Here is a 24,910-nt window from a genome sequence, read left to right on the forward strand (position 1 = left end):
ATGGAGACGGCGGCGTCCCAGCCTCCACCGGCGGCGGCGACCACATCGACGTGCACTCCGCAGACAGCGCGCGGCCGGCATGTGTTCCAGATCGAAGGGTACACCCTGCACCGGGGCTTAGGCGTCGGCAAGTTCATCCAGTCCGCCGCCTTCGCCGTCGGCGGCTACTCCTGGTGCATCCGCTGCTACCCCGACGGAGCCAGCGAGGATGCCAAAGGCTACGTCTCCGTTTTCCTTAGGCTTGTGAGCAGGAACGCCAAGGTCAGAGCCCTGTATAAGATTAGGCTGATCGGCCAGAAAACAGGGTTGTCTCCGGCACCCTGCGCGTCAGGGAGAGAAGTGTTTGACACCATGAACTCTGGTGAAGCCGTCTGGGGCACAAATCTCTTCATGAAGGCGAGTGGGCTGGAGGCGTCGGCGGGGTACCTGCGCGATGATTGCCTTGTGATCGAGTGCGACGTCACTGTCATCAAGGAACCACTCGTGACAGAGGATGCTACAAAGCCCCTCGAGATCCAGGTGCCTCCATCGGATCTGCCAGATGATTTTGGAAGATTGCTAGAGACGAGGGAGGGAGCAGACATGATACTCAAGGTTCAGGGTGAGTATTTCTTGGCCCACCGGATCGTGCTCGTAGCGCGGTCACCGGTCCTCAGCGCGGAGCTCCGTGGGACAGCAGTAGCGGAGCACAATAGAGGATGCATAACAATCGAGGACATGCAGCCTGCTGTCTTTAGAGCATTGCTCCATTTCATCTACACGGACTCGTTGCCCGGCATGGATGACCTCAATGTGGATGAGACTCATGACATGGTTAAGCACTTGTTTGTGGCCGCGGACAGGTATGCCATGGAGAGGTTGAGGTCGCTCTGCATGGGAATTCTTTGTACAAGTCTTGACGATTCGACCGTGGATTCCACTCTGGCCCTAGCTGAGCAGTATGACTGCAGCGAGCTCAAAGACGTTTGCTTCAAACATGTCAATTCTTCGAGTAGAGTGGGTGATGCGGTGGCAAGACAAGAAGCTGCTTACCAACGCCTCATAAGAGGAAAGCCTTCAATATGGGTGGTTTTGTGGAAGATGGCACGATCCTTGTTTCAATTCAAATAACAAGTTCAGTTCATGCACAGCTAGGTACTTGAGATTAGGTTGGACCACGTCCTAGTGTTTCCTTACATTTTAGGTGATGAATTAAGGGAAAAGTTTTGCAAAATTTATCCCTATAGTAGCTGTAGGAGTTGTTTTTATTTTAGCAATGGCAGCTCACAAGCATATGACCAATGCTCATGCACTTGTGTAAGATTCTTTTTACTGCTGACCAAGGAATGATACATCTACTGTTATCATTTTTACTTTTGTTTCCCGCTTTTCTTTTGTTGTAGACCCCATGGGCTTCCCCATGATGCCACGGTCCTCAAGCCTCGTGGCCGCACACCCCTGTAGCCACCGCGTCCAGAGCCCATGCGCTGCCGCTAGCTCTGTCACCGCCGTCTGTTGTCGTCGCCCCCTGTTCGAGCTTGCTCACGCGAGGGCAGAACCTGCAAGATCTGTTTCGATTGTCTTCCTCCCTCTTGATCTCTCTCTCCAATTCTATTCGTTGATTTGGTTTTAAATCTGCATTTGTCATCTTTCCATTGCCCGTCCAGTGAGAGGCTGTGACCATGAATGTCTTTATCTTGATTTCCTTTGTTGAGGATCCTCCTGCAATTAGATCCTTCTTCTTCTCCATTTCATTTTCTTTTTTTTTTCTTGTTTCTGTCTTTGACTCATGTTGGGAGCTCTGTAAGCAAGATGGCTACGACAGCGCAATAGGCCTCTCACGACGCTGTTTAGATGTTACATGCAACATGAGATGCGTGTTGCGGAGGTAGCTTTTTCTGTCGCTCAACCATCCGACACTAGCGCCAGAATCGGAGCTCTGATCAGGTTTATGTCAAACATTTCATGTCAAATCAAGAAGAAATTAGTGGCAGAGGCAGACAGAAAAACATGAAATAGCTCGATTAGTTATCACTAATTCTCAATAGCATCAAGAGCCGCATGTGTTCAGCAGAAATTATGCAATGCAGCATCGATCATTGTCACAGGCCCCATCCAGCTAACGAAATACACATGAAACGTGGATTCAGTGGTCTGTAATAGCCGTCCACAAGCATTTATCATGCACAGAAAGGCAGTCATTTGGATCAACATTTACTACTAACTTCGACACTCAAGCTAACCATGCTGGCAGAGCTAAGAACAGGAGCAGATCTTCAAGAGTAGCTATGTAACATCATTACAGAACCACGGCGCCTGCATGCTCCATAGGTTGAAGATTTCGACTTCAGATACAGCACGTGCGAGTTCAAGCGGTCTTGTTTTGTCTTGTCTCTGAATCAGGGCCTAATGTCAAGAGAAAAGCAACACAACAAACACAACCTGATTAGCGACAGATAGAGCTACTGTTATGTCAGGCTATATGTAAATTTCAACCTTGAGGTCTTAGCCATGTGTAAATTTCTCGGGCACACTACTGGAAGTATATGTTATGACTTATAGTTGTCACTTAACCAAGGTAAAAATTCAGCTACTGCTCTGTAGTAGCATACTAGCATAGCACACAATTGTATTCCCTGAAATGTGTTAGTCTGCTAAGTGTGTCACTAGGAGTTTAACATCCAGAACTCTCAAATATGTGTGGCCACTTGTATTAAAATGGTACAGTGCATAATTAAATACAGAATACCACAAGGAAATGTTATCAAAGCTCAAGTATGAGCTCATGAAGCTGATGAACATAAGTGAAATGTGATGCTGCTAGGACACACTTCCCAACTTGTCTCTTTTTTTATTTACATGTTAAAAAGAGAGTTACACCAACAGGCAACAGGAAACAGTGCAACATGGAGAAAATATGCATAAGCAGCAAAGCAATGTAGTTCAACAAAATGCAACTTAGCATTGTGGAAAATCAGAACTAAGAAACATGTAACCCCTATAATTCTTGAATGTCCACAGCACACTTGTGGTGAAAGATACAAGTGCATGCAAAAGCTCCATAGAGGAAGACTATGAGATGTCAAGACTTGGTGTTTAAGTTATAATTGGTCAAGTATGTCCAATGTTCATGTAGTCGAAAGATGTGTCATCACCAAAATGCATGCCTGAATTGATCGACCTACCTACCTTTGCATAGCAGCATGTGAAAATTCATCTACCTATACCTATACTAATCAGAGTCTCAAAAAAATCTCACGTTAATCGGAGAAAAAGAGAAACATCTAGCCATCGATCCATTGTGGGGCCCTTTTTAATGGTTCAGATTTTAAAAAAAAAAGTTCAAAGAGAAGAGGTCTGCTGAAAACAGTATTGAAGGAAAAGGAAACTTAGTCAATTGTAAGCCATTGATCAACCTCTCATTCCCTTGTTACGATATATGAAAACTGGAAAAAATTATGAAAACTGGAAAAAAAATGTGCAAAAGGACACGATAGCAATATCTCCCAGGCTATTATGATGGAAAGGAAAAGAGAAAGAAATATTGAAAGACGCACGTCCATCTCTTCCCATTACTGCATATGTAATATGTTACCACACTGCATATAACAGGGAGGTTTGTGGTTCTGGAGTGGTGCAGCGATCACCAGGGCTTTACTACAGATCTCCTTGATCTTGGCTTGTGCGATGGCCAAGCGGCTTGTGCGATGGCCTTGACCGTGAGGCGAAGCGGAGTCGACAAAGGGTGTGCACACGGCGGAGGACTAGCTCAAGAAAACCATCACGTTAGGCTGAAACGTTGCAGTTATCTAACTAGGACACAGTTGCCGATTAATCAACCCCACGAGCCTGCGAAGACCTGGAGGCGAAACTGATCGGAGTCAGCAGATGGCGACGTGCAGACCGTGTCCAAATCTACAGCCGTACCCTAGCAGAATATGGTGCTGACATCATCGGACTTCACTGATCGAATGTGTGTCCGGTCAGATTTAGTTTGCAGATTGAGAAGATATGAATTGTGGTCAACTTTACGAATTTCGATATAAAGGCATGTTAATTAGGTATCACATGATTGATAGTACGATGGGCATGCATACTTCAACATATACCCTTATACAGCCGGGAAGTATGATCAGGACCGAAGTTTTGATACCTGCTTGGTCCATATGTTATTTGAGCCAGACCAGTTAAACAGATTTGCAAAAAAAATTGCATTAGCTCATTCACATATTACTTATACTTCTATGCTTGCAGATTACAAAGGCTCAGTTATACAGAGAGTAAGTTACGCACGTATTAAGCTGACAACATTTCTCAACATTTACTCTTCTATCTTATGAATTAGAAGATTGCTTAGCAGAAGCCATAAAATACAATCCAGCATGTTGACGCCAAACACAAAGATGCTCCTACACACAATCACCTAATAGCATCAGATCAGAACACTGCAGGCAATAAATTTGATTACTACAGGCACTAGGCTACTCGCCACATTGTATATTTTATTAATGTTACATAAAATCGAGAGGCTAGGTCTCAATTGGTTCATTTTCAGTCAACTGCTATCACATAAACAATTCATTAGTAAAATGAAAAGGGAGATATACATTGCATAATGCAAGAACTCAGAAAGACATATTTTGTTAAATGCTAGTTATGATAATGGCTTAGTAGCTAACAAATGGGAGACAAGTGCCTGAAACGATACGATCGATTTAGTACCATCATTTTGCTACAATTACACAGACCCTCCAAAACAGCAATGCGTTAGTTTTTATGACCAACTTGCATCAGTCTAAACGTGCTTTTTGTAAACATCAACATCATAAAAACTGCAACCTTCTGATAATATGAACACACTAAGAAATACATTAACATGAATAAAATCTAGACATACATGAAGTCATGAAGGAAAGCAATACTGACAGCTTCATGATTTAACTGGAGCAAAAGGGTCGTCATTAGAAAAATTTGCTCCTCGTTGAAACTTCCAGGGTCTACCTCCTTCAGGACCCTTGCTCCCCAAGATAGCCAGATTAAAGTTACGAGCCCATCTTGAACTATCCATATTCTGAACAATGGAAAATATCTGGTTGGCTGAAATTCCAGTGACCCTTACATTGGCTGAGACGATTGCACTAAAGTTCAGCACCCGCGCATTCTGGTAGATGAACTGGAGGAAGGCCAGCTCATGTTGCCCCCCTCGAAACTCACAGATTGTCATCACCTTGACGCACAACACAACACTTCTGATGGGACCAACCTCTTGCCAGAACTTGAGGTTGAGCTTGTCAGCGGGTTCATCACATTTTGCAGACTGCAAATGCTACAAACCAATAAATCATTGAAATGCTAAGGAAGTGATGTACAGTACAGTAGCCAGCTCTTATGCATAAAGATTTTGGAAGGAAGATAAACATAGGGGCCTAAAGCATGTCTACAAATTACAGCAAATGAGTAAACAAAATACTGAATGGACTCTCCAGACTGTAATCTGCAATTATAGCCCTCGTTTAGGGCATTCAGATATACAAAATAAAGCACATTGCCAATAGCAAGCAGACATAATAACTGTGTCTTAATCATTAAGCTCACTAAAGTATAGACTATATAAAAGATATCTGCACAGCTTTCCACTGGAACACAGCTCAGTTTACAAACATAACTTGCCCTATTAATGATCATGTTTAACCCATGTCCAAATACCACATACCAACTTGTTCATTCTATTCCTCTTGTTTTGCTAAGTAACAGACTACAGAAGCTACCCAGAGTAAGTTCATTTTACCAGTTGGCATATCAGTGTTCCCTGGTACTCAGAATGTGTCAGACAAAGCCTGAAGCAAAATACTTTACCTATCCATGGCAATGGAAAAGTTGTTAAAAATCCCTACTTATGTTTATACACAGTATTTGTTCTCATCCAACAGGCAGACTTTGAGTGTCGTTATTGCACAAAAAATCCAGTCTAACAGGCACTAAGGACTGACCAGAAGAGAATTTGAAAGATTGCCTCCCCGTTATTATTGAAAGGAATATGTTATGAAACCTTGGAGACATGTCCATGAAATAAAAAAAATACTACCGTCAACATTCACTCAGGCTTGCGCACCATGTTAGGCCACCCTAGTTTAAGCTAGCGACAGCTGTATGAGTGTACAATAAGAGTGCTTGTAAATTATTACCATAATATGCAGCGCCTCGACATTGGGGAAGCATTTCAGGAAGGCAGGCACCTTCATGGCATCATTGGCTCCAAAACACACTTTCAAGCTCAGACACTTCACACTTGTGAGTATTGTGCTTGCACTTGGTGCAATCCCAGGCTGTAATGCACCAAATTCAGTAAGAATGGTCACACATTGAATGCAACATCACTACGAAGTGAACAAAGTGGAACGATAGGATATTAGGAAGAAGGCAGTAACAGTACCATGATGCTGGTGCCTCCAATCTCTAGCAGGTGCTGTGTTGGGTCCAGATACCCCAATACGCACAGCTTTGGGGCGGTGCCAATCTTGATCCTGGTGCGCAAGCCACTGGCTGGGTTGGGAGATGCCCGGACTTCCCACAGGATAAGCCGCTCGAGACACGGGGTGCTCACCAAGGTGATGCTCTCCACCATGGAAGCGCAGATCTGCACGCACCGGAGGCTCTGGCCGACGAGACACAACCCCTTCATGCTTCCTTGGATGTTGAGGATCTCCAGGAGGGGGCTCCTGGCGACGAGGGAGTCGATGTCCCCGTCCTTGACGACGACGCTGCAGATGCCGAGCTCGCGGAGGTTGGGGAAGGAGGCGCCTTGGAGGTGCGACGCGTGCGGGAACTTCCAGAAGCCAATGTAGAGGCAGGTGAGGTTGGCGATCCGGAAGAGCGTGTCGGGGAGGGGCACCTCCCGCGGGCCGGGGCGGTTGACGAGGACGAGCTCCTGGACGCCCTTGGCGGCGAGGATGCGGAGCCAGCGCTTGAGCTGGGGCTGGTACGCGTCCATGCGGGTGGAGACGAGGTGGGCGCAGCGGAAGGGGCCCGGGTGCGCGGCGAGGGCGCCCGACACGGCGGCGGTGACGGCGGGCGCGTCGGCGGGCGCCGGGGGCCAGTGGTCCAGGAGGTGGGCGTCGGCGACGGCTAGCGGCGCCGCGAGCCAGACCCGGCGCCAGCGCGTGGCGAGCACGGAGGTGCGCGCGGCGTCCTTGAAGGGGAGGCGGGAGACGATGTCGCGGAGGAGCGCGTCGGAGAGGCCGCTGATGCGGTCGACGCCGTCCTTGGAGGCGGCGGCGCCGCGGCGGGCGACGAGGCGGGCGGTGGTGGAGACGGGCGGGTCGGGGACGCAGCTGCAGATGTACGACAGGAGGTGCTCCGTGTCCCGCAGGTCGGCCGCCGACGTGCGGTCCAGGTTGGGGAATGGCGCGCAGCTGGCCATGGCCGGCGGCGCCGGTAGGGGAGGGGATCGAGCACGAGGATGCGGCGGCTAGGGTTTAGCTGGGGGAGCGAGTGGCGGCGGATGGTTCGCTTGTGTTGTCTCCTGTGGTGTGGGTGGGCTAAATGTCGGAAGTGGGTTGCTCCTGGCCCATTTATCGATCACTGTGTTCGAGTGCACTGGCTCTTCACTTGTTCTTCCTTGATTTAAACAACGGTGAGTAATGGAAGCAATTACTACATGAAATTGGAAACATGCGGCTGGTTCGTTTTAAGGCAAATTTTGCTGTGGATGTAAAGTAACCTTGATTTGCTGCACCCTGTGATCGGAAGGCACTCTTATTTTATGCAAATTTGCTGAAAGAGTAAAATAATATTTTTAAGGGTGTGTGGTCAAAGTCCCTGAGCTCTTATTGGCCATAGATCTTGCATGTTAATTTAATTTCTTGGCCATATATTGGATTGATGGATATTTTATTTTTGAGTGGAAATCCCCGTGAGCTCCAACGTGCGAGTTTGGGAATGGCTGCCCATCAACAGCTCGGATAAGATGGATGGCGGCGGTTTTTAAGTAGGTCAACTAGTGGTTCACTAGGCGCGGTGCTGGAGCTAGACCGGACAGGCGGCTCAGTCGGTCAGGGCATAGCGTGCCGGAGCAAAGGAAGGAAGGTGGAGGAAGGAAAGAAGAAATCAAGTAAAATTGCAATGTTTCACAATTAATTACGATGAGAAACTATGGCTCCAACAGGATGTCAAATCTAACGTTGGGATTGGGAATGGGAATCGTCAAAAGCATTAACTAATTAGAATCCTAGCGATTATGAAAATAATTTTATACACGAAGCTGCTGGCGTCCGTATGTACATCCGATCCGGACACTAGCGTCGGACGCGGCAACGAAACCATGAAATTTTCCACGGCAACATTTACGTAGAGCTTGTCTCTAACTAGAACATAGTTCTTGTCGCGTCGTGAGACTTGTTCTGCTTCTGTTTTGTTTGGAGGTAACTTGTGCTTTTTGATATAGTTGATGAAAGGATTTCTCTAATCTATGTCAATCATCATAACCTCCCGATCTGGTGCAGCACGTACGTCAATCAGTTACACACATGATCTTATAGCCTAACACATGTTGATCTACTTAATGCGGAATTAGATGGTTTGGATCTTATACCAGCATTAGAAGATGCCATTGCTGCCTCCTGAGTCGATGTAGTTGTCGGTGTAGTCTTAGTAGAGTCGATGAAGCTCACCGAATCAAGAACAGAGGTTCTTGATCGATGATCTGCTAATCTTGTCTGGTAGCGCCTTCCTTCTAGATGCCAATGAGATTGGCTTGGACGGTGGAGCTCGAGCTTCTACTCCCTCCAGCTCCCTTACCGATTCGTGTTTAGGTTTTTGGCTAGATGCGAAAGATCTTGATGTACTTGAAACAACAACCGACCCCTTAGTTTTATATGAAGTTGTGGGGGCAGGGCCTAAAGTCCTATTTGGAAACGAATCGTGTTCCTGCCGATCACGGACACGCAGTCCTATTCCCTCACGAGATGAAAACGTGGGGAACAAGTTCCTCTCTATTCCTTAACGGAGAAGATCACGTTACTAAAATTTCCAACATCCACTACACATTGGTCATGTTTGGTACTGCAGTGGGGAGAATCGCTTCTCAAATAAACCACACTAATATGGGAAAAACACTTCTCAAATAAGTCCATATCGGACGAAACAACAAACAACACCATCAGCCAGTTGGATTGGAACATCAACACACACCGCACAACGCTATCACATTAATCAAACTCCACTCAAAACTACACATCAATATTGATAGTTGGATTGGGACACTCATCGTACTACTCAACTCAAGAAACATCATTCGGTTAGTTGGATTGGGACATCAACCCGTACTGCACCACATCTCTTTGCCGCAGCTCCTCAACTCCACCGCGACACCCTCAACATCTCTGCAGCATCTCCAGCTGCCGCTCCACTAGAACGCTATCCCTACAGTCCACCACCAAGGACTCTCCTTCAGTCACCGAGGCACCTGCACCAACACTAGCTCTTTTTCCTTTTTTTCATATTTGAATGAAAAAAATGACGCCTCACAGTGGCAGCTAGCAACCTGTCATGACCAGAGCTACCAAAATGACGCCTCCAGAAAGGAGTGTGACATCACATACGCCAGCGTCGCTCGATCAGGAATATCTGAACTATTACACGCATAGAGCTTGTATCCCCAGATTAAGAATCCATATTTGCTGCATAATCGAATTGGGGCCAAACATAGTACGCTTAGAGTTAGAATCCGGAAACAATCCAAAATCGATCCGAATCCATTTTCGGTTCGGAATTTGTTTCCAGAGAAACATATTTGATTTTGGTATAAGCTAGGGACCGACCACGTATTGATCGATAGAGAGAATCTAGAAAACCCCAGCTCGCCGCCGCCGCCGCCACCACCGCCTAAGCTCGCGCCACCGCGAATTTGTCGGCGTGGAAAACGCAGGCAAGCGATGGCGTCATCGCAGGGTCCTGTGAGCACGACAGCGTCGACGTGCACGCCGGAGACGGCGCGCGGCCGGCACACGTTCAAGATCTCCGGGTACAGCCTGCACAAGGGCCTCGGCGCCGGCAAGTTCATCCGCTCCGCCACCTTCTACGTCGGCGGCCACGGCTGGAGCATCCGCTACTACCCCGACGGGCACACCGGCAAGGACGGCAGCAAGGATTTCATCTGCGTCTACCTCGAGCTCATGGCGGAGAAGGGCTGCTGCGCCGCTGCCGCCGTGGTGCGGGCGGTCTACGACCTGAGGCTGGTGGACCAGCTCACCGAGGAATCGAAGGTCATCTTCAAGCCGGTGACGCCGAGGGCGTTCAGCGGCGAGAGCCCGGCCTGGGGCTCCCGGTGGTTCATGCGGCGGACGGAGCTGGAGGCGTCGACGTACCTGCGAGAGGATCGCATCGTGATCGAGTGCAACGTCACCGTCATTGTCGCAAAGCCGGAGGGTGAACCCCAGGCAATAGGTGAGGTTCAAGCACCGCCATCGGACTTGTCGGCCGATTTCGGGAAGTTGCTGCAGATAGGGGAGAGTGCTGATGTGGTGTTCAAGGTCCAAGATGAGACTTTCCGTGCGCACAGGATCGTGCTCGCGGTGCGCTCACCGGTGTTCAAGGCGGAGCTCTACGGACCATTGAAAGACAATAAGAACAGTGGGATCATACTAGTTGAAGATATACATCCTGTTGTTTTCAAAGCGTTGCTTCACTTCATGTACACGGATTCCTTACCGGCAATGCATGATCTTGATGGGGATGAGAACAAAGAAATCATCAAGCATTTATTTGTGGCTGCGGACAGATATGGCATGGAAAGGATGAAGTTGGTGTGTGCAAGCATCCTTAGCAAGAGGCTTGATGTTGAGAGTGTGTCGGACACCTTAGCTCTAGCTGACCGGCATAGTTGCAGTAAGCTCAAAGATACCTGTATTCAATTCATCATCTCTTCAAATAGCATGGATGAAGTGGTAGCAAGCCGAGGATACAAGGAACTCAAAAGAGTATGTCCTGCTGCCACCGTGGAATTATGGGAGCAAGCATCAAAGTCACAAAAGATTGTGTATGCTGAGCAGCGTGAACGCGTCGTAGATGAGCTAGATTAACTTCTGCATTGTTGGTTTGAAATATACATAGACTCTTGAGTTAAAGTTGTCCTCTCCATTATTTTTCGTCCATGCTTACAATTTCGGACATATATATGACTGGTATGTTATGAATTTACACTGGTTCAATAATACTCTAGGATTTTATTTGCAATTTGCTGGCTAAGGCATTTTATGTGTTTATTTTTTTTAAATCGCTGCGTGTACTTTCACCTGGAGAGAATGAGTAATTAACTAGCCTAACATGAATAAACTTGCTATCGCGTGCCGTTGCAAATTTCATTGTCAATTTGAACATGTTCTATTATGTAGACATATTATGGGATCTAGGGCCCTTGAAAACTCTACCTGAATGGAGACATACTAATGCATTTGTATTAAGCTTGTGTCGGTGTTCTTAGAGGCTACATCAGACCTTTTAATGGGTTGAACAGCCCATTTACCTGAGATGTTAATAAGATTCTTAGTTCCTTGAAAGAAAAATGTATATGATCTTTGATATTTACATAGTATTATTGGAGCTTTTCCTTCCAATTTGGAGAGTTAAAAATTGACACATTGTACTGAAATTATTGATTTACACCACTTACTCTATTTGAATTTGGAGCCTGCAATCATATCCTGCATCAGGGTGCAGTAGGAACCAGCTGGTTGCGCTGTGCTTGTGCCCTGGTGCGATTGTGTTATATATACCACTGTCTAGGACTTATTTTGAATCATTTTCTCTTAATCTAATGGAACAGACAGATCCTGACACTTCTCAGGGAAAGAAGAGTTTGCATCACAGGACAGTGTAATGTATTATGGTAACACTTAGAATGCCACTATGTTTGTGGCCGTCTGTAGTTCAAAATTTTCAGAAATCAATCCTGCGCTCTGGATCAGAGGTTCCATTGGCAACACCTTTCTTCTTAGTGGACCATTCTACAGATAGAACTTGGTACCCTGAATGGGAACTTAATTTTGCAATCATTGTTTGACGATAGAGCTGATTGCCATATTATAATTTTATAAATATGGATAGATTGGGGCACATTGACAGACAAGATGTGGCTTGGTTTGTGACGGGAATCCTCTGGACCTGCAGAAGTGATAGTGCCAGAAATACCAATCTTTCCTTCCATACTACGCTGAACTCTGCTTGAATGATACGAATTTTCGTGAATTTGATATCTCCAGTAGTCTCGTGTGAGCAGCTTGCCAAGCAGGTAACATGTGTCGCGGCCTCGCGAGCTCATGTCATAGCCAGGGTGCACAGCACCTGCCAACATGTGATCTGAGCGACCATGGCACACGGCGCGCGGTTGGAGCGGATCAGAACAGGCAAGCCACCAGCGCCATACTCTATTCACAGCCTGCAGACCATAAACAGGTGAGATAGTAGGTTGGCTTAACTGAATTTCAATCTTAGAGGCATACAATCAGTAGCCGGCATTTCGATTAAAAAATCAGAAGGCAGCACAGATGAAATATGCTATTGAATTGTCCTCCCGCGCTTAGTCACGGATGATTCTGAACACATAATATACAAAATTTCTATACACTAATCAAAATTTAATGGAAAACTAATATAAAAACTTATAGAACAAATTTTGGGACAAATTAATGTACGAAATTTTTGAAGCAAAGTTTCTGAACAAAACTTTGACTTAAAATTTTGGAGAAAAAATTCGAACTGAAAAAAATTGAGAACCAAAAATTTTGGAAGAAAAAATTAAGGCAAAAAAATTGAGAACAAAACTAAAACAAAGAAAAGGGCGAAACAAAAGCGGGCCGGCGTGGAGCTCGCCGTGCCAACATGCGAATCCGACCGGCGGTGCCGTGTGCCACCGCGCAAGCCGCTGCCGTGGCCCCCGCCACGCCCCCACGCTGGGCCTCGCCGTGCCCGCCGCGCTACAAAAGCTCGGCGTCGCAGCACCCCACCGCCTCACCCGCTGTCGCGCCTGCTCAGCGCGGCATGCCGCTCGGGGGTTCGCCGCAGTCAAGGAGGAAGTCGCCCCCTCCACCGGATCTGGATGGAGAGAGCCAGGGTATACGTGGATTTGCGCGGACCTCGAAGGTGCTCCTTGAGTTCGCGAGCGCCTCACCGGAGGACGCTACTCTTGGAGCTGCATGCTCGTCACGGAGCGCATCGTCCTCACCTTGTCGGGATCTGAAGATGAACGCAGGAAGAGAGCAGGAATGGAGAAAGAGAACGAGAAGGAAGTAGGAAGGAAGAGAACGACATGGAAGGTTTCGTTGTGAAGGATAGCAATGTACTCCCTCCATCCCAGAATATGGCTAAGTTTAGACTTTTCAAAATCAAAGCTTTTCAATTTTGACTACAAATATTGAAATAATGATGGTGACTTGTTAATAGATTTATCGTGAAACAAACTATTATAATATGTAATCTTTTCTATCTGAAATAATTTATTTTTATAGATATTGTTGGTCAAAGTTAAAAAAGATTGACTTTGGAAAAACCTCAATGTAGCTATATTCTGTGATGGAAGGAGCATTAATTATCGTGGGCTCAACGCATGTAGAGTGAGGATGCGTGGTTGAATCGACCGGTCGGTCAACAACTCCCGATAGGGCTGGACATTCAGTTTTCGGTTCGGTTTCGGTTCGGTTCCTCAGGTTTTTGAAGAAATTTGGTTAACCGATCGGTTCTCAAAAATTCTTGGAACTGACCATTTCAGTTTTCGGTTATTTCGGTAACCGAAATTTTTCAGAAGAGGTCAAGACAACAATAAATATATGTGTTTTAAGGCAAATTTATGCAACACTATATCCATTTTCAATAGTAATAATTTATAAGGGAAGAATAGCAATATAGTAACACAAATATATAGTAGTTCAGATATGAAACACCACACATAAACCAAACATAATCTTACAAAATACAAGTAAGTGAAGTATAATTCATGTAATCGGTTCTTTCGGTTAATTCGGTTAACCGAGAGTAGGAATCAAATTTTCTTCGGTTATGTCGGTTCCTCAATATCAGGAACCGAATAAGGAACCGAATTTTTCGGTTCCAGTTCTTTCGGTTTCGGTTCCGATTCTTTCAGTTCGGTTTTCGGTTCGGTTATTTTTGCCCAGACCTCCCGATCGACTGGAATCAAAGCATTGGGAGTATATGTATAGATAGATTAAGTCGAGAGGCATTGGTTGTGATTTTGTAGTTCTGTCCAAAAAATTATTTATATGGTTCGTGATTTCACAACAAAACTAACTTCGTATAGTTGTACTTCAGTCGTCCCAAAATATATCTACATCTAGATTTATTTAAGTCAAATTATTTTAAATTTGAAAAAATTTGTATGAAAATATAGATTTATTTAAGTCAAACTATTTAAAGTTTGAAAAAAATTGTATGAAAATATATTAAGATTTATGACATCAAATTAGAAATATATTTTTATTGTGTGTTGTTTCGCTGTTGTAGATGTGAATATTTTTCCAATCAAATTGGTCTACCTGAGATAGTTTTACATGGGACAGGATCCGAGTTGCCCGATCCGAGTTAATATCGCACAGGATCTAGGTGTGGAACTCTGGATCGACTTTGTTATTGCGTCATCGAGTTTGATACGCACCACTGCACCAGCATAATATAATTCGACGCAACGAGATACTCCCGTAATACAACTAGAGACAAGGTCGCCGTCATGGGTTCGAGCCTGGGCGTCCCCTCCTACGGTAGGTCGTCGTCTTCTTCGTCGAATCAGTTCGCCATGCCAATGCCAACGACGAGGGTGGAGTCCCGGTGCGTTCCGCGGACAGCGCAGGGCACCCTCTCGTTCGAGGTCACCGGCTACCGGCAGCTACTGAAGGGATTCGCCGGAAGTTTCATCAGTTCATCGAGCATCCTAGTCGGCGGCTACAGTTGGTGCCTCCGATACTACCCGGACGGAGACGGCAGGGAGGAGTGCAAAGGCTTCGCCGGACTCTACCTCGAGCTGCTGACCAAGAACGTGGTTGTGAAAGCGCTCTTTGATTTCAGATTGGTCGATCTGACCACAGGGGCGCCGTCCGTGATCCAGCAACTGGAGGTACCGCTGTCGTTCAACACCGTGGACGCCAGTAGAAACCAACAAGGCGGGGGAGTCGCCACAAACAAGTACCTTAAGCGGAGTGAACTGGAAGCTTCAGTGTACCTACGCGACGATCGCCTCGTGATCGAGTGCGAAATCACTGTTGTCAACGAGCCATTGGTGGTGGAGACCATGAAGACGACCACCGTGGTAGAGGCACCCCATCGAAACCTGTCGCGAGACTTCGCAAACCTACTAGAGTCTAAGGAAGGAGCTGACGTGACTTTTGAGGTGCAAGGAGAGGTTATCCCAGCTCATACCGTCGTGCTAGCAGCCCGGTCGCCAGTTTTCAAGGCGCAATTCTATGGTCCGCTGAGGGAAGAGAGAGGGGAACGTCACATAACCGTGCAAGACATGCAGCCTGCCGTCTTCAAGGAGCTCCTCTACTTCATCTACGCCGACTCGATGTCTCCTTGCATCCACGGCCTTGGTGGCGACGAGAAGAAAGAATTCACTAAGCATCTACTGGTGGCGGGGGATCGGTATGACGTCCAAGGGCTGAGATCGGTGTGCGAGACAAAGCTTTGCGAAAGCCTTGATGTTTCGACCGTGGCAACCATGTTAGCCTTCGCAGACCAGAACAATTGCGAAAAGCTTAAAGGCGCTTGCGTTGAATTCATGACTACCAGCTGTAAGTTGGAAGACTTGGTTGCAAGCAATGGGTATGAGGACCTCAAATCATCAAGTCCTGCTGTCTTTGTAGATCTCTATGAGAAGGCAGCTAGGGCAAGAAAAATTTAGTTTTCTCCATCTGCTCATCCTTTGGGGGGACAATATCTTAGTTTGTGAATATGACATCAAGTAATGGGCTTAATAACCTCTATTATGCTGGGCAATCTGTTGTAATTTAGAAAGAAAGTCTCTATATATTTGTTCTAGAATTATTGTCTATTTTTTCATATTCCTTGTTTATCTCAAGAAACCACCTCTGTTACCTCATCGTAGCACAGAACTTCCCTTCATCTTCCTCGATCTCTTCTCTTTTTTTTTATTGTCACTGGCAAATCACCTTTGGGTTGCAGATTTCGATTAAGCACGGTGTTCATATTTTGGCCTATTATATTATTCTCTTTCAAGGTAGATCTACCCATATTAGGGTCTAGATCTAAATAGAATTTGGTAAGGATCACATATATTTTTTGGCACGGCTGATTTACGGGCGACCGGATGGAGGCTTCCGTCCGGTCGATTCGACAGCCTCCGGCCCCTCTGCCCACGTGCGTTTGTCTCCGTCCTTCTCACTCACATCTCCCTCGTCCATCCACTTTCAAATCACAAGAAAAATATATACAGAAATTTATTAAAAAATCGTACAAAAATATTTGTAGCTAAAGTTTATAAATGAAATCTTTTAGGAAAAAATAGAAAGAAAACTATAAGAAAAATTTGGAAAATAAACATTTTGGACATAAAGATTTGAAGAAAATCTAGGAAAGATGCTACGAAAATGAAAAAATTGAAACAAAATTTGTGAGAAAAGTTTTTTCACAAAGATTCGTGAAACAAATCTTAGAGAAACTTTTTTGGAAAAAATAAAAGAAAAAAAACAAATTACCTCGGCGGCGGGCAAGGCCTGCATCGGCGAGCGGCTACGGTGGTGCCCCACGCGTCCGTGCTCTCCCCCCTCCTGGCATCGCCAAGAAGGATCGCACGAGGTTGCCACCGTGTCGTGAGGTAGAGAGCTATGGGGAATGGGAGGGATGCGAGGTGGAGAGAGAGGAATGGCGCGAGGAGTGGTAAACGTGTGCGGACGCCTGTGGTCAAAAGATAACAAGTGGGAACAGCTGCCCCCTCAGTGGACGGGTGTAGTCAGATCGACAACGTTTGCTCCCGTCCACCGTCCCGTCGCTTGCTGTTGCACCAATTGTGCGCCGCCGCAGCTATCTACCCGCGTGGCCCAGCCAGACCCCTTGCGCCCACCTTTGAGCAGCGTGCCACCGGCAAGAAAACACTATTGGTCGGGGCAGAGGGGAGGAGAAGATAGGAAGGTTGAGGTTTTTTCTCCACTGTGAAGAAGAAACGGTTGAGGTCGAGAGAGTTCTAGGCGAACGAGAAGCCGACACCTATATTTGGAAGCGCGAGATGTATATTTGTTAGCATGTGATGATTTCTTGATAATGAGAAGACCTTAATGCAAAATGCCTTAGGGACGGCTAAGCACTAGCTATTGGATAGCCATTCTCTAGTAGTATATTTGGAAGCACGGTATGATTTCTTGATGATGCAAGGATCTTAACGCAAAATACCTAGTAATATATTTGGAAGTGCTGGATGATTTCTTGATAATACGAGTATCTTAACATAAAATATCTTGGGCACAGCTAAGCCACTAACAATTGGATGCCCACTCGATGGCTGAAAGAATTTCTGCTGATGTGGCTAGCATGGCTAGCCGCCACTTTCATATATTCTAATATATTTAGAAGTGCGGGATGATTTCTTTATAACGTGAGGACCTTAACACAAAAATACCTAGTAATATATTTGGAAGAATGGGATGATTTCTTGATAACATGAGGACCTTAACGCAAAATATCTTGGGCACTTCTAAGCCACTAGCCATTAGATGGCCATTCTATAGTACTACGCAATATATATATTTGGAAGCACGGGATGATTTCTTGATAATGCGGGAATCTTAACGCAAAATAGCTAGTAATATGATTGGAAGCGTGGGATGATTTCTTGATAATGTGAGAACCTTAACGCAAAATGCCTTGGACACTACTAACCCACTAGCTATTGGATGGCCTTAACCAAAATGCCTAGTAATATATTTGGAAAAGTGGGATGATTTCTTAATAATTAGAGGACCTTAGCGCAAAATGCCTTGGGCACGCCATTCTATAGTAATATATATATTTGGAAGCGCGGGATGATTTTTTGATAATGCGAGGATCTTAACGCAAAATGTTTAGTAATAAATTTGGAAGCGCATGATGATTTCTTAATAATGAGAGGACCTTAACACAAAATGTGTTGGACACTGCTAACCCACTAGCCATTGGATGGCCATCCGATGGCCGAAAATGTTTTGGCCTACATGGCCACCCTAGCTGGCCACCGAACCTGCCACGATAAATTTGGATGCTTAGGATGATTTCTTGATAACGAGAGAACCTTAAAGCAAAATGTGTTGGACATTGCTAAACCCACTAGCTATTGGAAGAATTTCAGCCTACGTACGTGGTCACCCTAGCTGGCTGCCGAACCCGCCGCGATTCATAAGGTTAAATACGTTTGTTTCATGTAGCATGAATTAATCTACGGAATACATAACTATTCCTTTATTTTTTGTAGGTCATCAGATTTTATTATATATTACTGCTCTGGGCAGCAGCAGTCCCACTTGCGATTCCCTAGAGATGTACAGTAGGCATTACCGCTAGGGTGGTCATGGGATTTGCATTCAGAGGTGCACATTTCATCTCTACATAGTTCCGTTGTGAAGGATGCTGTGACGCACTTTGTATTACGGTTGCATCCAAAGCCTGCAGATGCAAAAACACAATAATGAAAATTACCTTGGTATACTAAAGAATAAAAAGGTAAAAGAATGGACGGTGCCTACATCCACCAGCAAGGCTGTATGGGGAGACAGAAGACAGGATTGCAACAACAAAGAGAACAGCAGTTGCTCTCTTGATCACAGTGTCCATGAGTAGGGGTCTGAGTTTTCTTCTTACAAATAATCTACAAATAGGTATCTCTTATTTGTTTCAGTCTGTAGGGGTTTATATAGGAGAACAGCACATCTCCTAAATAAATGTATCATCTTATAAGTTATCCACTTGAATGATATCCTGCATTAGTGTTTTGATATCTCAAGACTAGGATCCCATATCTTAGTCTTAATAAATATATGAATATCATTGATATATTCATTACATCTGTTATCTATTGCACTATGTATAGTCACATCGAAAATCTTATAGCTATAGTACACTATGTTTACTATATTGAGGACGCTCTAATTAATACCTCAACAATAGGATTCACTAGTAAAAAACGATCTTCCATCTTCAACAAAAATCTCGGACGTTTTTGACCCGGGACTGAAGAGACTTTAGTCATGGTTCTAAATTTCGTGATCCTCTTTAGTCCCGGTTGGTGTTAGAAAGCAAAGACGTGTGAAACTGCAGTGTACAAGCATGAAGAATTCCATTGCTCAGCCATGCCAATTTATCGGGTTTCATCTTTAAGCACAGATGTTGGCAAACATCTTGATTGAGAACCTTATTTGAATTTTTGTGATATTGGCAAACAGATATTGGCAAGCCTCACCTCCGCATCCGAAGATACCTCATTTCTGTTTGGTTTGTGTCATGGTCTGATCCAGAATCATCTTATCTGATGGAATGGCCCTTAAACCCAAACATGATGTAAATGTGGCATTGAGTCCACAGCAACTTGCATACAGGTGAAGCATCAGCGACATCCACCAGCAATAGTGGCACGTAAACAAATTGAAAACTTCCAATTTGATGTGAATGTGGGCACTCTGGACATTGTGGTTTAATCTGAATTTTGTAAGACAAAATTGGTTTATTTCCATCTCAGATGTCATGATAGGTCTTCAGCCCAGCTTTCACTTTTGACAAAGAGCATGCCACAAATGAAGACACGGACTCAGAAGCTGTACTTATTACGATGGTACTCTGCTGGTGCTGTATGCACAATATCTTGTCAACATGGTTCCGTCGAACATGTTGTGAGCACATGGCAGCAAGACGGTGGCAGCGTGCGCAGCACACGGTCACCGCAATGGGAGGCTGCCGCCGAAGCAAACAGAGCGCTCGTCGTGTCCGCCAGCCCTGCTTCTCTTCCTGCAATCGAGGCGACGGCTGCTCGGCGCCCTCGCCTCCACGTTCCTCCCGTGCCCGCCGGCACCGACGACCGCCAAATCCACCACCGTCCGCTGCACACTCTTCCTGCCCGTCCACGGGCGACCGCCGCGTCCGCCTCTTCCTCCAGGAGTACGGTACGGTGGCCCGCAGCCAGTGGACGACGAGCACTTCCTCGTGCTCGACCTGAAGAAGAAGGGGGTACCTGGGTGGCTGGGCAAGGGGGCGGCACGCGGACCAAGAAGCTGGGATGCGCGATGCTCAATGAGGACCTGGGTGGCGGAAGGGCGACAGGGTCGTCGGCAAGCTTGACCTCGTCAGCAGGGCGACCTCGAAGTAGAGGGGATGGGATGGGAAAGGGAGGTGGCGAGCGGCGATGGCCCAAGTGACGGCACCCGGCAAATCGGAGGCCGCGCGGGGTGGGGGACGGAGACTAATCAAGGTGGGCAAGGGACCAAACGGCTGCTCTGGCAAGGGGAAGGGATCGAGTTGGCGTCGGCGGACGAGGTCGGTGACCCCAACGGCAGGCAAGTGGACTGTGGACGGCGGCGGCCGGCGGCGGGGCCGTGCTTTAGGCGGAGACGACGTGCGGGTTCGAGAGGATTCGTCTCTGGCTTCGGTGTCCGCTTTTGGACGGTTCGATCAAAATCCGACAGCTACAAGAATGAGGCGACGTGGCTCGCTGAAATGCTAGAGAATCCCCGCTATGAGCCCAGGATTCGTATTATAGAGATAAGGTAGAACACTTCAGAGGGAACTGGTTTTTGTTTGAAGCCATTAGAATGCAAAATAGTTGCTACAATGTTTAGATCTGAAATAGAAAATTGTGTTTCTGAATATTGTAGCATCTTAATTCTGAGATTAAATATTTGATGATACATGATGCATATTTAGTTCTATACTTAGACGATACCAACAGTTTGCTATATAACACTTTTTAGAGTAAATATTATTGTTGCATAAACTATCATAAAATATTTTTATTAATGAAGCCACACTTCTTTTAAAAAAAACATTATAGTATACTGCACTTCACTGTTTTAGTTAATTAAATCCTTGTTTTATTTCAACAATTTTATCAAGGAAACTCTTTTGTATTGGACAAATAAACTTAAGTGGTAGCATCAAGATGCATTATAAAAGTGCAGTTTTGGGAAATATATTTGTTGCAAACAAAATGTAGGGGAATGATTATAAAATAAATGATAAAGTTGTAGAATATTTCGTTCCAAAGAAGTCTAGCAGTGCCAAATGGAAACAAAAAATAACAGTATGTATTTTTTATATTCTACCCAAATGATGTCTTGTCATTTCTAACATCCAAGTATTAGTGACCACTGTTCAATAATATAGTAAACAATAACTTGTACAAGTAGGATGGTGGAATGCCTTATTACAACGAAAAGAAGTGCTAAAGTAGTCACATACCATTGATTGACTACCCTCGTAAACTAAGTATTGTAACTGCGACAAAGGCTCAATATGTCACTAAACGTCATTCTCATATGCTGGAGTACAAAAACTCAGCAGCTTAACCTCATATATAGAGTAAAATACGCAAGCAACAAGATAAATGATATATAGAGATAAATCACACACTAGCATTTAATGAGCAATTTAACAAAGTCATCCACACTCATTATTATGGAACCATGAAGGGTCACCACAAGGTCTACACTATGTTCGTTACAGCAAAACAAAGGAGTCATTATTGTGGAACAAAGAAGTGATGATGTGCACCTAAAGCCATCCCTTCACGCAAAGCATCCACTTAAGCAGTTGGGAAAATATAGTAGTGTGAGAATAAATCTCAACTAGCAAAACTGCTTTAACAGTTCATTTAAACTACAAGTTCATTCGACATCAATTTATGCAGACACAAGAAAGAACATGAATAATGAATCAAGATCAGTTATCTTCAATCAAACCGCAACCATATATGACCTTCGGAACCGGTAATACTACTCATATCCACTTTTATTCCAACATAAACACTTAAATTTAAATAAACATAAATGACTGCAAATGCAATGCAAATGCTATGTCCACTACATCCATACCAAACAAGGTATGAAGATGCATCGTACCCTTACTCGGGCAACGAGTCATATAACTTTTTCACTGACCTAGCTATAGTGCACTCCGGAATAGTTATATGACTTTCTCACCAACCTGGCAACTGCACATGATGCAATAACATGTCGGAATTGCAAGAAAACACGCCACATATGCCATGTCACATGCACAAACATAAACAAACCACATACCTCATGATGGAAGACATAGCAACAAGCTCAATATTTATGAACATATTTAAGTCATTTAAAAGAATAATTTAAGCTTCAATTAATTATATCATATTGGTTTGATCAAGGTTTTAAATTTTAAAGTTTAGGTAGGATAAACAACAAGTCAGAGCTGTAGCAAAACCACAGCTATATTTACTTGCCTGAAAGTGGTGATGCAAAAGGCACTAGGAACGATCCAGAGCAATACCACATGTTTAGTATCATGAACTCAATATATACAACTCAAACAAAGGTACACAAACAATATGTATATCCCTCTTACGCCAGGAACCGACGAACAACAAGAGCAGCAACGTTTCTCTTTTTTGTTTCTTTTAATCATGATGGCTAAACAATTCTAATCTTATGCCATATGAAAATTAACTTTAAAACATACATATTTCTAATAATTCAAAACCAGAGCTAAAATCGTCAACATAGGCTAATCTCGAGATAAATCTTAATCTAAAAATCTGTTAGCATAGCTCCACTAAAAAGATATAACTGGAGGCCACGTACCTAATTTTCCTCCCTTCTCTTGACCCCTCTCTCCCCTTTGGAGGACAGCAAAGGGAGGTGGCGCGCTGGGTGAAGGGACGTAGGGGTTTAGGGTTTGGAAAAAGGTGTGGGGCCCAGCTAGGGAAAAAAGAAAAAGAGGTGGAAAATAGAAAAAGGATTCGGCATGGGAGTTCGGCTCGGGTTACTATAACCGCGTGTTACTGTAGCAGCCAAACGTAAAACTAGCATCATCTTTTTTTGAAGGCAATAGGAGGGGAGAACCCCAACTGATCTCATTTTCATTTAATAAAACTATACAAAGAGTATTTACATAAAACTAGCAACATCCTAACTTCATGATCTGAACTGAAAATGATGCACATGAATTATGATAGTCAAACGGATTGCATTCAACGAGCTCTACGCAACCACAGTATTCAATCATCCATCCGAGCAATGGTTAAAAAACTAAACCCTTTGCCTCTCTTCAAAACTCCTGGTCAAACTTTGGCTACTTTTACAGTTTCCAACATATAAAGCGTATTTGCTCCAATGCGCCTTCCAGTTAGGCACACAAACATTTAAGATTTATAATCATAAATCATGTACTTTCTAAATGGAACATAGAGAGTTAATCTATTTCTTTTGGGGTGTGACAAGTACAAGTTTAAACATGCATACAAAACAGTAGATATATTAATATATCCCCGAAAGTTTCAAATGTGAACGAGATATACTGCAGCTGTAAAGCTATTTTTTTTACCGTTGAAACTTCATGCATTTTTCACACCTGGGTTAGTAATCAAATACAATGGGCCGGCTACCCTGGTACCGCCTGGCATTAATTTATGGACACACTCGATTCCTGCTAATAATCCAAAACAGGTTTAGCTGCCAGGGATTGTAAAGATAGTGTGAGTTAATGATAGCTCAGCACCGTGTGATATGGATGCGGATCCAACGGCCATGAGACTATTCTTCCAGTGGCTGCAGGAAAATGGAACCCTAGAAACGCCGCTAGCAGCCCATCAGGACGCTCTTTCTCCATATAAACCCACACGCTCTCCTCTCTACCAGAAGCCAAGTCGCATCTTGAATCCTCAAACGCTGTAGCAATTAAGAGAAAACACCCAGAGAGTCACCACCATGGCCGGCCAGAGAACAAGGCGTCAGGTTTCACACCCAGAGTGGTCCGATGTCCGTGGTCTCCTCCACCTGAAGATGAAGGATGCTGCATCGGAGCTGAACACCAGCACAATCTACCTCCAGCGCCTCTGCCGCGAGAACGGCTTCCCTCGCTGGCCAGGAAAGAAGGTACGATGCATCACCGAAGCACTTGAAATTCGTGTTCTTTCCATGCGTCTGACTCCGTTGGAGTTTTCTTGTTGATTCATGGCGCCGTAGATCCGCTTCATGAAAGCTACGGGGATCAAGTTTACACTGGAAGAGATCTCGGAGGCCAAGAATATAGCTGACAAGAACATGATTAGGATCCAGCAAGCACCATTTGCCAATCATGCTCCTGGCCAAATCACCACTTTAAACCTGATAGATAAGGTTGGATTATTGCAATCCAGCAACGAGTGATGCCATCTGCGCCGTGATGATTCGATACATGTTGGCGATGACAATGCAAGCTTGACTGACCACTTGCTGTGGTCGCGATTCGCAAAACTCTGATGAAGTTAATGTGTGTTTTTTTGTTGGGAACTCTGAATCCTGTTTGGTTGAGTTAGATTTGCAACTGTTATCATAGGATATGTAACATTAAATGAAGGTAATGCAATGGATGCTCCTGTTGATTCGATACATATACATATATACAAAAAAAAATCTTGTGTGTCACGTTTTTAATGGCTACGCAAAGTAGTCAAAACAAACAATTAAATTCATTCCTTAATGTTCAAATATCCAAAGCTCAGCTTTCAGAGAGAGAGAGAGAGAGAGAGAGAGAGAGAGAGAGAGAGAGAGAGAGAGAGAGAGAGAGAGAGAGCAGCTGCAATGAAAACTTATGTTTAAAAATAGACACATGAGTAGTTATCCAATCAACAATCGGCATGCGCTCTAGAACAACATATCATAGAGAACTGGAAAATTTGGGATGTACTATATGCAATGTTGTGTCAATCTTTAAAGAAACT

At 44.7% G+C, this 24,910-nt stretch overlaps 4 protein-coding genes across 7 annotated transcripts; 3 read left to right on the forward strand and 1 right to left on the reverse strand.

Moving 5' to 3' along the window:
- On the forward strand, positions 1–1,443 carry LOC101761409 (BTB/POZ and MATH domain-containing protein 1). Its single transcript, XM_004974268.2, has 2 exons — positions 1–842; positions 1,383–1,443. The coding sequence occupies exons 1-2, from the start codon at positions 1–3 to the stop codon at positions 1,441–1,443; spliced, it is 903 nt and encodes a 300-aa protein (XP_004974325.2).
- Positions 1,444–2,056: 613 nt separating this feature from the next.
- On the reverse strand, positions 2,057–7,496 carry LOC101761804 (F-box/FBD/LRR-repeat protein At1g16930). 4 transcript variants are annotated; one of them, XM_022827615.1, is made up of 5 exons: positions 6,413–7,496; positions 6,165–6,305; positions 5,099–5,305; positions 4,877–4,993; positions 2,057–2,385 (listed from the first exon to the last, which is right to left on the reverse strand). In XM_022827615.1, exons 1-4 carry the CDS (start codon positions 7,397–7,399, stop codon positions 4,910–4,912), a joined length of 1,419 nt encoding a protein of 472 aa, XP_022683350.1. In that variant the 5' UTR covers positions 7,400–7,496; the 3' UTR covers positions 2,057–2,385; positions 4,877–4,909. The 4 variants fall into 4 exon arrangements, with proteins under 4 accessions (XP_022683350.1, XP_022683349.1, XP_022683348.1 ...); XM_022827614.1 differs by having other exon boundaries at positions 4,877–5,296; XM_022827613.1 differs by having other exon boundaries at positions 4,906–5,305.
- Positions 7,497–9,911: 2,415 nt separating this feature from the next.
- On the forward strand, positions 9,912–11,057 carry LOC101762221 (BTB/POZ and MATH domain-containing protein 2). The gene has a single exon (XM_004974270.1). The coding sequence runs from the start codon at positions 9,912–9,914 to the stop codon at positions 11,055–11,057; it is 1,146 nt and encodes a 381-aa protein (XP_004974327.1).
- A 3,656-nt stretch (positions 11,058–14,713) lies between these two features.
- Positions 14,714–15,880, forward strand: LOC101762621 (BTB/POZ and MATH domain-containing protein 2). The gene has a single exon (XM_004974271.1). It carries the CDS (start codon positions 14,714–14,716, stop codon positions 15,878–15,880), a length of 1,167 nt encoding a protein of 388 aa, XP_004974328.1.
- The last annotated feature ends 9,030 nt before the right edge of the window (positions 15,881–24,910 follow it).

Source organism: Setaria italica, chromosome VI (assembly GCF_000263155.2).
Source record: "Setaria italica strain Yugu1 chromosome VI, Setaria_italica_v2.0, whole genome shotgun sequence".
NCBI lineage: Eukaryota > Viridiplantae > Streptophyta > Magnoliopsida > Poales > Poaceae > Setaria > Setaria italica.